At 37.2% G+C, this 12,845-nt stretch overlaps 1 protein-coding gene across 11 annotated transcripts in view; it reads left to right on the forward strand.

The window, feature by feature from the left end:
- The window catches only part of THADA (THADA armadillo repeat containing), a 352,471-nt gene that overhangs the window by 57,949 nt on the left and 281,677 nt on the right, over nucleotides 1-12,845 (forward strand). For all 11 annotated transcript variants that reach the window (XM_050754776.1, XM_050754774.1, XM_050754781.1 and 8 more), the window contains one exon: nucleotides 3,977-4,086. In XM_050754776.1, coding sequence (XP_050610733.1) covers nucleotides 3,977-4,086 — 110 coding nt within the window. The remainder of the gene's footprint in view (nucleotides 1-3,976; nucleotides 4,087-12,845) is intronic.

Consider the following 12,845-nt stretch of genomic DNA (forward strand, 5'->3'; position numbering starts at 1 on the left):
GCCTGTGATGTTTGCCTGTTGGGTTTTTGTAGGTATTCTTTATGATGTTAAGGAAGTTTTTGTCTCTTCCAAGTTTGCTAAGAAAAATTTTTTTTTTTTAAATTGTGAGTCGAAAAAAAGAAAAAGACTAGAAAGAAATGCAATAAAAATAGTTACCTCTAAAAAATTATTTTGTACATACATTATCCATTTTGTGAACTTTAAATAGAAACTCAGTGTTATCTAATAGGTAAGTGAGTTGGAGTTTTCAGAGGTTTTCATTTTAAAATGAAAATTCAGAGATTTTCATTTTAAAAATCAAATTTTGAAATTGTTTCTGATTTTATTGTTATTAACTTTGTAAGTGGTTTGAGTTAAACCTGTTTCATGTAGTCTGATTATCCACTGGGAGGCTGTCAGCCTGGCCTTTCTTCTCTGTTCAGCAGCTCATAGACCATACTGCCAAGCCCACTAGTCATTTGTAATTGGGTTCATCTCTTCCTTGTAGGCTTGTCCTTACTGTTTTCTAGCATGAAACTTCTAGGTCATTCAGCCAGGTTTACTTACCCTTGTCTGTGTGTACTCATTCATTGATATAAAAAGACCTAGCGAAGTATCTGGCAGATAGCTAGCATGCACTTATTTAATGTTGGTGTATTCATTCTAGTCTCCCAGCGTCTTCTCATGTTAATTACCCTCTTTCATTTTGGTCCACCTGAGTACTGTAATAGCCTGTTCAAGTTCTGGATGTGAAGTCTTTTCTCATTATTCCAGTGAGAAGGATCTTTCATTTTTTGGAACTTATACTCATACTGGGCACCAGACAGCATGTTGGTTTTCTTTGCGAAAGTGAACTAAAAGCCTGCTGAGGACAGGCATCTTGTTTTCATCTTTTCTGTCTACCACAGTGTTAAGCTGTGAGGCATTTTACATGGTGCTAAAGAAAGACCGTTGTCTAACAGGAATTTTATATTGTCTTCAAAAGGAAAAAAGATAATAAGCCTAGGTATTAGCTATGTGGGTTTATTCAGAAATTATTAAGTGCCAAATGAAACGAGGAAATACTGCCTACATCTCAGTTTTGTCCTTAGAACGTCATTATGTTTTCTGTGCCAGGAATACCTAGGGTTTAGGTCCATCCTTGAGAAGCCCACCCACTGGTCATACTTCTGAGGTCTTTGATTTTTATTATATGCTTTTCGTTTTAGACCCCTTCGAAGGGAGTTTGAATAAAGGAAGCAATGAAAATCTGATCTTTGCCTAAGGAGTAGATTATGAACTGTTGTAAATCCACAGAGAAGCACTTTGTCAGTAATGACGAAGTTTATGTTTTCCTGAAGTATGTTTTAATATCTGCAGCATTTTGGGAAAAAAATTAAGGAAGTTTGAGAAACCTCATCTCATTGACTTTGTTTTTATTTTCTCTGTCTTTAAGTACCTTCTTAGAAATCTCTTGTTTCTCTAGTAATTGAAATGATGGTCATTACAAATAAGCTAACTGGTATTTCTTCTAGTCCTTTTTTTGTATTAGTATTATTTTTTTAAGCTGGCTATCATGAGCTACTCATTTTATAGGATTATTGGGCTTCAGTCCTATATTAGGGGTTTAATTCGGATTTAAGCTTTGATAATTCTGTTCAAACTATGCTCTGAAATTACCATATTGAAGATAAAATAAGGCTTACCTGACTGTGGCTCTTGACAACTAGTAGTATGTGGTCTTTAAAAGATACTATGAAGAGTATCATCAGATCTTTAGGAAAACTAACTGGAGAACATGACCTGTCACTCTTTGGGCTACTAAAGAGTTAGATTTTTTTTTAAAAAATGTATTATATGCTGCTTTATTTATATATAATGGTTCTTTGTTAGTCTTCTATCTGATTCTTGTTTCTCCATGTGCATCACTTATTATGTCTTTGTAATCAGATGTACTTTGATGTGGATTACGTCTTTGGTTTTCCTCTATTTAGAACCCTAGTCAGAACTCATATTGAACTGAATTGGATTATAGGTTATAGACCTGTTCTGAGCTTTTCAATTTATTACTTATTTTAATACAACAACCTATGTCCTAAATGCTGGTATTACCCCTAGTTTATGGATGAGGAAACTGAGGTACTTGCCCATGATGACATGTTTAACTACTTATTCTACTGTTTATTGTCTCTAATGTGTGCAGAATACTAATTTAGTCCCTATGCTGAGGTAGGAGGTGTTTCTAGGTAAGCATATCTGAGCTATCTTGGGACAACTTGTCTTTTACCATCCTGTGATCTACTGGGGAGACCTGGATCAAGAGATAGCTGATTACAGCTTTGGTCCTAAGTTTTATACAAAATCTTAATTTTTAAAAGACAATAGTCTCCAAATCTAATGGTATGAAAGCCTAATTGGCTTAAAAGTTAATTCTTTTCAAAACGTTAGTCAACAACAAATTGTCAGTTTTGTTCTCTTTAAAATAAATAGTCTGGCCGGCCACAGTGGTGCATGCCTGTAGTTACAGCTACTCGGGAGGCTGATGTAGAAGGACTCCTTGAGCCCAAGAGTTGGAGACTGTAGTGCACAATGATCACACCTGTGAATAGCCACTGTACTTAAGCCTAGGCAACATAGTAAGACCCTGTCTGTACAAAAAATGAAAAAATTAGGTAGGTGTGGTGACATAACACTTTAAGAGTCCTAGCTGCTCGGGAGGCTGAGGTGGGAGGATCACTGTAACCTCAAACTCCTTGAGCCTAGGAGTGTGAGGTTACAGTGAGCTATGATTGTGCCACTGCACTCCAGCCTGGGTGATAAAGCAATACCAGACCCTGTCTCAAAAAAAATTAAAAGTCATATTTATTATTGGTCTAATCTTGTGTGGAGAAAGACATCATGTAGGAAAGCCACTGGGTGACATTCTGGCAAATTCCATGGTTCTGTCTTGAAGTGAAGCCTAGTAATTTTTCAGGAGGTCATTTACACCACATCTTGCATTGTCATTAACAATTTTATGTCTCTAAAAGGTAATACGGGTTATTTTTTAATGGGTATGGAGTTTCCATTTGGGGAGATGAAGAGTTCTGTAAATGCATGATGGTGATGGTCATACAAAAGTGTGACTGTACTTATGCCACTTAATTGTACACTTAAAAAAGGGTTACAATGATAATTATCATATATATTTTATCACAATATAAAAGAAAAAAATGTTTAAAAGAAGGAAAAAAGGTAATTATTTCACCTAGACCTGTGTGTGTGAGTGTTGTCGTTTTGTGTGATTTTTTTCTATTGGAGTTGAATGGTGTGAGCTATAACAAAACACACTGAGGTTTGTGAAGATGACATAGGAAGGCAGTTCTAGTGTAATAGTTAAAGATGGTCACCTCTGGAGCCAGACTGCCTGGCTTCATGTTCTGGTTCCACTGCTTTCTTGCTGTATGACGTTGGATAAGTTTCTTAGCCTTTCTGGGCCTCAGTTTTTCAGCTGTGAAGTAGAGATAATGATAGTACTTATTTCATGGAATTATTGTGAGAATTAGATGAGCTATTACTAAAAAAAAAAAAAAAATGCTGAAAGTGGTGGCTGGGAACAGTGGCTCACCCATGTGATCCCAGTACTTTGGGAGACTGAGGGGTGGATCACCTGAGGTCAGGAGTTAGAGACCAGCCTGGTCAACATGGTGAAACCCATCTCTACTAAAAATACAAAAAGTAGCCGGACGTGGTGGCAGGTGCCTGTAATTCCAGCTACTTGGGAGGCTGAGACAGGAGAATTGCTTGAACCCAGGAGGTGGAGGTTGCAGTGAGCTGAGACTGCGCCACCACACTCCAGCCTGTACAACAGAGCAAAAATCCATCTCGAAAAAAAAAAAAATGCTTAAAACATTCTGTCACATGGTGAGTGCTAAATGAATGGACCCCTAGACCTGGGTTCTAGACAGTGTTACTGATATAAATACACTTGCGAATATAAACATAAATTGGACATTTGTTTTTGCTTTTTTTTTTAAAGGTAAAAGAAATAGGAGATTACTTTAAACAACACCTTTTGCAGTCCAGGCACAGAGGAGCATTTGAACTGGCTTATACTGGTTTTGTGAAACTAACTGAAGTACTAAACAGGTAAAACAAATATCCTTTTGTGTACGTTTTTAAAAGACTAAATATACAAAGCATGTGCTTGGAGTAGAATTTAGTTGTGTCTTTTGATGTCTAAAAGAATAAGACCTGGTTGACTACAAAACTCTTGGAAGAAATTGTTTTCTTAGGTTTCATTGTATGATTTACTGCAGATGATTGATTGAAATGTCCAAACTGAGTTATTATTCTCTCATTGAAAGGTGATTTGAAGCAAACTCAAAAGATTTTGCTAAAAATAGCTTTGAAATTACTGTTTTTTTTTTTTTTCTTTGAACGAAATAAATGTTTTGTCTCTTTGAAAATTACTTGGTGTTTGGAATAAAATAGACCTTGCAATTTTTGGGGTTTGTATTAGAGAAGCACTTAAAGATTTTGTTTTTTTTTTCTTCATAAATTTATCTTATAGAAAACTTTAAAAGAACAGTAAGTAGACTGAAAAGTAGAAAAGATTTTTTTTCCTTTTACCTGGAAAGCTAATACTTAGATAGATTTCATATATTTAACCAAATGTATTTCTTGACATTATAGTTACAGATAATTTCATTCATTCATGTAATATATTTCCTCCAAAGAGCTTGTGAGGAAACCTTAAATTACTTAATGACTAAGTGTTCATGGCAAGTGTTCTCTAAATAAAAGGTAGTATTTTCCAGGAAAACATTTCCATTGCCTGGAAACTTTTTGAAATGAAGCAGAGTTCTGCCAGCCTTGTAGCCTCAGCAAACATTTTATTTTGGACTGTTAAGACATCTATTCCTTGAATATTTTTGAAACTTTTTTTTTCACATGCCTGGTAAAAACATTTATGAAACATTTTGGCAGTTATGAGCTGCACAGAATGTCTTTAAATGATACTTTTTAAAAAGTCCCTGACATTAAACTGCTGATCTTGAAAATATTTTATCTTTTCAACTTTTTGTTTCCAGTGTAGACATGACTTATGAACATTTTTTTTTTTCCTCAAAACACACTCCACTCCCATCAAATCAGTTAACAAGAATGTATGAATACCAGCAGTGTGCTTAGTACTGTGCTTGGTTTGGATGATATTATGGTTTTTTATAAGATGAAGTTTCTGTTATTAAAGAGCTTATGGTTTAGTTTGAGAAATAAGTAGGGATGAAATTCAAAATATTTAACAAAAGGTATGTTGTGAGCACTGACTGGTCAGAACCAACACTGGGTATATGCAGCACCCAGCATCTCTCTATGTATGGATGTGTATGGATTGAATACCAGCCTGGAAGTAAGACCAACACACTTGAAAAAGATAACACTGTGCAATTTTGGGTGAAATTTATAAATCATATTTATATATAAATCATATAGCAGAGAGAGAAAGCAATGGGGATAGGCTGGTAGGGCTGCATGGAGGAGGTGGAATTTGTGCTAATGCACAAGTTGAAAGAAGGAAACATTGTGAGTAAATGTTCAGAGCCTAGAATTGGCAAGGTGAATAAATAAGCCAACCTTCCTGTAGAGGTGGAGTTAGTAGGAAATAACCAGGCAAGTTGATAGATTGAGGCCAAATTATAGAGTGTCTTGGAAATAGATTTACTGTAGCAGGGATGGAGAGAAGCATCAAACATTTTTGCTCTGAAATAGATCATAGGAGGCATTATAGAATGGAGGAATAGCGGTAAATCTGTGACTCAGGCTCTTAATTCTGTATATATTCATTCCATTTACTGGCAGTGAGATTGTACAAAAATTAACCTCCCTAACCTTTGATCTCTTCATCTTTAAGGAAAAGGGTATTTGCCCTATTGACAGATCTCTCTGGCTTTTGTTGTATGAATCAAATAAAATAGATATTTGTGAAGACCCATTTGCATTATAGAATTTCCTACAAATGTAAAACATGAGATTGATGTTGGTTGTGGGGTTGGCATGCAAAAGTAGTTTTCTGGTTGGAAATGTTAGGTTAGATAGATTGTAATGACAGATTATAGTAAGGAGAGCCTGGAATCAGTTACAACAAAGTAGATCTGAGGTGATGAGGGCTTCCTCTTGGGTGATGGCTCTGGGAGTAGAGACAAACGTGGGGTTTTAGTTAACTTTTGGCCACACATAGATAGTAACAACTCCTCACATGATGTATTGAGTGCTTAGAAGGAAAGCTGTGGACACATTTTATTACATTCATGATTTTGTATCTCAAGAATTCGGGCAGGGCTCAGCTGGGTGATTCTTCCTTAGGGTATTTACTGAGTTCAATTGGTGGCATTCAGCTGGCAGACAAACTGGTCACAAGGGACCTAAGACAGCTTCACTCACATTTATGGCACCTTGGTGGGACTAGCTAGAAGACTGGGCCTAATTGGGACTACATGTGGCCTCTCACCCCAGCATGGCAGTCTTGGGGTTGAAATTCTTATATGGCAGCATGCTTCCCCCAGAGAGAATATTCCAAGAGAATCAGCCAGAAGCTGTATGATCTTTTCTGACCTAGCCTTGGAAGTCTCATTGCATTGCTTTAGTCACATTCCTTTGATTTTAAGTGCATCTTAGGGTCAGCCTGGATTCAATCCACCTTTTGACGGCAAAGTGGCAAGATCATGTTGTAGAAGTATATGTAGATAGGAGATGTTGTGGTAGCCATCTTTGAAAAATGCCATCTGCCACATGAACCAACTGAATGTGAGTAGTGGAGGTTACCAGGGAGTTCATGGTTCCTTCTGTGATTCTAAGTCTTGGTCACCAGACAAATGGGGTTGATGTTAACAAAACCAAGGAAGTTGAAAGAGGGAATGGTTTGATAAAGATGAGTAAGTTTTTTTGATTTTTTATATGTTAAGTATGAGATAATGACGGCGCATACCCTGATGGAAATATTTAAGTCAGCTGTTAGAGATAGAGGATTAGTTTGGGTGATATAACAGAGATGTAGATTTGTGAGTTTTCTCCAAAAATATCATAGTAAGATTGCAGTCTTTGATGGAGAGCATGAAAGGAGAAAGAACAGAGGACTAAGGACAGAGGCTTTTGAATAACTGTGGTTGAATGGTACAGTTGAAGGCGTTCCAAATAAATGGAGTGGGGAGACTAGGGAAGGCCCAATGCCTGGTATCTTAGCCACTCCTCATCTACTTTAAATATGTTCTCATGGCTGTTACTGTTGGCTTTTAGCCAACCTGTTAGGAGTTCTCAATTGTTGCTTTCAAACCAAGTAGTTCTTGATCCCTTGAGAGACATTTCAAGTCTGCTGAACAGAATGTTTTGCAGAGAACATCTTTACAGTGTGTGTGGCTTCCTTTTGTTTGGTTTTTATTTTTAAAAGAAAATGTTTCTTTTGGAGTCCTTTTGAAAGCGTTTTATAAGCTCTTAAGTTATGAAAAAGTTGTTTAGGTATACAACATTTTAAAAGTTTGCAAAGAGAAATCTGGGCATTCATGAAAATCCACAGAAATGGAGGCCAACTGCTGTCCACCTCTTGAGCTACAGCTGTGTTAAGGAAGGAAGCACTTAAAGAGATTAATGGATAAATAACTGAAGAGTTAAACATGACCCACATTGTTTGAATTGGTTTTTAATAGGATTATGCAAAATGTCTTCAAATGTAAACTGACTTCACTATTAAACAATCATCTAAGAATAAATAGGGATGGAGACATTGTTATTTTTTCTGGGAATATTTTGAAAGCAACACTTGTAACACACATAACACACCAATAGTGTGTTGAGTTAATTTTCTGTAATCTGATTTTCTCATGTAGTGCTTTCTATTTAGAAGTCAGTGAAATATTCCTGTTGTCCTTGAAAAACGTAATTGCCTACCTGTGCGTAATTACTTGTCTAAGCATTTGATTGGAGTGCTTAAGTTTGTTAATGTCATAAAACTCTAAATTCAACTTTTTGATGACATTCATATTTGCTTGTTTACTTTCTATGATTTTATTATTTGAAATCGTTCTTCTGATGAAAATGAACAGACTTCTAGGATGTTAAGTTGGGAATCTAACTTTCCAACCATAAGATACAAACTTAACTATAAGGGGACAGAATCATTGGTTATAATTCTGAATCTAGAAGGGAGATTTGTTAGTGCTTGGTGTTGTCTTACTCTTCAAATATTTGAATTGCTTTACTTGTTGAAATGTAGCTTAATCTTCAGATGTTTATTGCAGTAATTATAATCATTTTCGCATTATTGGCCTGAAAAAATTAAATTGTGACATTTAGCAGTTTTTGTCATAAAATACTAGTACTTATTCATGGACATCAACAATTCTGTGGACAGAAATCATTTAAATATGTATTTAAACTTTCATCAGTTAATTATAACTGCAATGATTCAAATTAAACAGAAAACTTTTAATGAGCAATTTAAATATAATAGTGAAAAAATAATTTCTTCTACCTTTCTGGAGAATGAAATACCAAGTCTCTAAAGAATATGCAGTTGAGAAAGAAATAAAAGCAAAATGTAATGTATAAGATTTTGGGGAAAAGTCATTCAACTTTGAATGAAAGAATATACAATCTTGTATAAACTTTATTTTTAATTTAATTTATTTATTTGAGACAGAGTCTCTCTGTTGCTGAGGCAGGAGTGCAGTGGCATGATCTTGGCTCATTGCAACTTCTGCCTCCTGGCTCAAGTGATCTTTCTGTCTCAGCCTCCCAAGTAGCTAGGACTTACAGCTGCCTGCCACCACACCCGGCTAATTTTTGATTTTTTGTAGAGACGGGGTTTCGCCATGTTGCTCAGGCTGGTCTCAAACTCCTGGGCTCAAGCAGTATCCCCATCTCAGCCTCCCAAAGTGCTGGGATTACAGCCATGAGCCACCGCGCCCAGCCTAAACTTTTATTTACATTTCATTTGGCAAATGTGTCTAAATAAGACACTTATTTCTCACCGAGTGTCCTATTAATTTTATTTGAAATATGAATACTTAAATAAAGAATAAGAGATGAGCCACCCTGGGGAGCCATATTCTTTATATAGAGAAAAATCCTTTTAATTTCCCATTTCTATTGTGGATTAAAAGACTCTGGAGAAAACTCGAATGTCTTGATGTATAAATTCTAAGTCTTTGTTAGTGACTCCTGCATTTTTATTTTCAGTTTTAAGCCTACTATAATAGTTGAGTCAGATATTACTGTTTTTTCCTCAATGTTTGAACACTCATTTAAAAAGTTTTCATAATAATACTTGTCATTTAGATACAATAGCAGAGGGACCTTGTTCTCAGTGAGTAACCTCTATGCCAGCTTTTTAAGTAAAGTTTTAGAATTTTTTTTAATATTAATTTTTTCTCTTAGATCTTAGGGAATGATTATATTAAATCATTGAGAGAACCAACTATCTGGTACATCTTCCAACCACTTCTTTTAATCCACTGTATCTTGCCCTTCTCCCCATGGCCCTCTGATTGGTAATTCAATTTAGATTTGGTCATTGTATTATTGCCTGTGCCTGCAGCTAAGTCTTCAAAATAGCCCCCTAATGTTTTAGCCTGCAGTAAGCCTCAATAATGGATGATAGTGGTGAGGGAGGTTAAGATGGCTTCTCTTGATATGTAGCTTTCTAACAGGATTTCATTTGGGCAAATCATTTTTCAGGCTTAAAGTTTCCTGGTGCTTCAGGGTTATGTTCCCTTTTTAAAACGTACATGCACACAACCTTCCTGCACACGTACGTTAGTATTTAGTTTCATTGAAATAATAAACATGAACCTTGAAATAATGAATATAATACTTGACCAAAGATTGGAGTGGGGGAATTTAGCTTATGAAATTATTAGAGATTGGGAAAATTTCTAAGTTAGAAAAAAAAAATCTTACTGAAAGAGTTTGAGGAAATGAAGGTGACATTTCTCAGTTAGCAATAGTAATATAAGTTAAAAATAGCTCCTTGCTACTACATGTAGTTGGATGGATGAAGCCATTGAAAAGCCACTTTATAGTCAGGGAATCGGATTTATTGGTACAAAATCATTGTCTAATGACCAATTAGTTGGGTATACAGCATATGTAATTTGATTTTAGTCTGCGGGTTTTATTCTTATCTTAGAATACTTATCCAGTGGGAGTGAGGTAGCTCTGTGGATAGAAGTTGGAGTAATCTGTTTATGGAACAATAATTTGCTTCAGTTATCTACTCAAGATAATACAAAGGCCTGAATACCAGCTATAGCCTGGCCTGTTCATTTCTGTTACTTTTAGCAGGGGCTTAGGCCATAGCAGTTAGCATAGGAAAACAACAACAACAAACCCCCTACCTTTTTTTTTTTGCAAATGGAGTCTAGCTCTGTCTCCCAGGCTGGAGTGCAGTGGTGCAATCTCGGCTCACTGCATCCTCTGTCTCCTGGGTTCAAGTGAATCTCCCACCTTAGCCTCCTGAGTAGCTAGGATTACAAGAGTGCACCAATATGCGCAGCTAATTTTTTTGTGTTTTGTAGAGACTGAGTTTCACCATGTTGGCCGGGTGGGTCTTGAACTCCTGACCTCAGGTGATCCACCGCCCTTGGCCTCCCAAAGTGCTGGGATTACAGGAGTGAGCCACCACGCCTGGCCCTCCCTACCTCTTTTTTGTGCATCTGCCTGCCTGCCTTCCTGCCTGCCTTCTTGCCTGCCTTCTTGCCTGCCTACCTGCCTGCCCTCCTGCCCTCTTTCCTTCCCTCTTTCCTTCCTTCTCCCCTCCCAGCTCCCCTCCCCTCCCTTTCCTTCCTTCCTTCCTCCCTCCCTCCCTCCCTCCTTTGCTTTCCTTTTTCTTCCCTCCCTCCCTCCCTCTTTAAGAATTTCTACTCTTCATACAGTGCCGCTTTCTAGTTTCTGATTGGGAAAGTCAGGATTTCAGATATAAAAGACCGAGAGAAGCTGGATACATTTTTAGTAAGCTTCCTTGAGAACTGGTAAACCATTTGTTGTTGTTGTTGCTGATATATGCATGTATATGTGTGTATAAATATTTGAGATAGGGTCTTGCTCTTTTGCCCAGGCTGGAGCACAGTGGTGTGATATTGGCTCATTGCAGCCTCAACCTCCTGGGCTCAAGCAGTCCTCTCACCTCAGCTTCCTGAGTAGCTGGGACTACAGGTGTGCACCACCATACCTGGCTAATTGTTTTGTATTTTTTATAGAGATGGGCTTGTGCCGTGTTGCCCAGGCTGGTCTCCAACTCCTGAGATCAAGAGATCCTCCTGCCTTGGCTTCCCAAAGTGTTGGGATTACAAGCATGAGCCACTGCGCCTGGCCATATTTTGTAGATTAATAACATTTTGTGTTACTGAGTTGTTTATGATGAACCTTGAACCCCTTTTAAGAAGGTTGCAATTTTACAATGTACTCAGAGGCTAAAGACACTGATTATTTTGTATTAGTTTGACAAGATAACCAAATAAAAACAAAATGCCTTCAGACAAGAGGCTGTCTGCTTATTTAGTGGAAAGGCATTCACTAACAAAAGCAGGATTTTGGAATTCCCCATGGCTGTGGTTCGTGCCTACGCAGAGTTGGCTCAAAGAACCAAAGACTGTTTCACTCAAGAACCTTTCTTTTTATATCCTTGCTAGGCCCTGGATTGTGTGATGAAGAACCAAAACAAACAACTAGGGTTTGCTGTATTGTTCTTGGGAACCTTGCATGGTTTCATTTTTACCTCTCAATTCCTTCATTATCATAAACACCAGCAACACTGAAGTTTTGAGATCACTTCCTTATAAAGAAATCTTTCCTTGCTAGGGAGCAGACAGAAGGTTCATTGAATAGTCAGAACTCTATTCTGCTTTTTATAGGCACAGTGACCTCACCATTGAGAAGACTTAGAGTTCCATCTCCCTGCTTTTTATACCTGGTTTGTCAATTTTATGCCTACCTGCAGGCACAGCTAATGTGCGCCAGCTGGCACCAGCACTAGTTGCTCCTTATTTAATTATTCAAGAAAAGATTTCTTAAACATCTACTGTGTGCCAGATGCTGTGTTTGATTGAGCTCTTTTTGACCATTGAGAATATGATATGGTAGGCCACAGTTACTGTGAACCTAGAAATAATTACCAGAGTCTAAATAGGAAACATACAACTCTGTGGAACTAAGAGGGGGGTGTGAGGACTTGAACAAGGGACTAAGGATTGTATGGGACCATGATGAGGAGTTTTGGGGACATTCTCATCAGGAACTTTGGTGCTTATGTATTTTAGAGTCATTGTCTTCTCTATATAGCCCAGAGAATGTTCATTGAATTTTCAAAGCATTTTTATTTTATTTGCATTCGAAAGCACTGATAAATCAAGTGATTTATCTATAACTACACATGTAGTTGGTGATTGAGCCAGCACTAGAATGTAAATGTTTTTCTGGAATTTCATAGTGTTTCAGAGGTTAGCAGTTTAACAAGTTTATTGATATTGCTTTCTATAAGGAATTGTGATAGGTAGGATAAAAATATTGGTAAAACATGGGCCTTGTTCTTAGAGGAACTTTCAACCTAGCATTTTAATCTTTGGGATTAGATAAGTAAGTCACATAATTTACAAGACAGACATTAAAGACCAAGGCAAAGATCCACTCCCTGAACTGTCTATCCTAGGTGATGGGAATAATACTTAATGCCAATAATGGAAAAAAAAGCAAGGCAAGAAGAAGGGCACGATGGGAGGGAGAACAATGCTTTAAACATGCTGAGTTAAAGGTGGTGTTGGGAGGCTGCCTAGTGGGATAGCAGACAGTTGGAAATACAGGTCAGGAGATTGACACAGGGGTTCATGTTGGAGATAGCGTGACCTGGGACTCCCCCA

The sequence above is a fragment of the Macaca thibetana genome, chromosome 13 (assembly GCF_024542745.1).
Source record: "Macaca thibetana thibetana isolate TM-01 chromosome 13, ASM2454274v1, whole genome shotgun sequence".
Lineage (NCBI taxonomy): Eukaryota > Metazoa > Chordata > Mammalia > Primates > Cercopithecidae > Macaca > Macaca thibetana.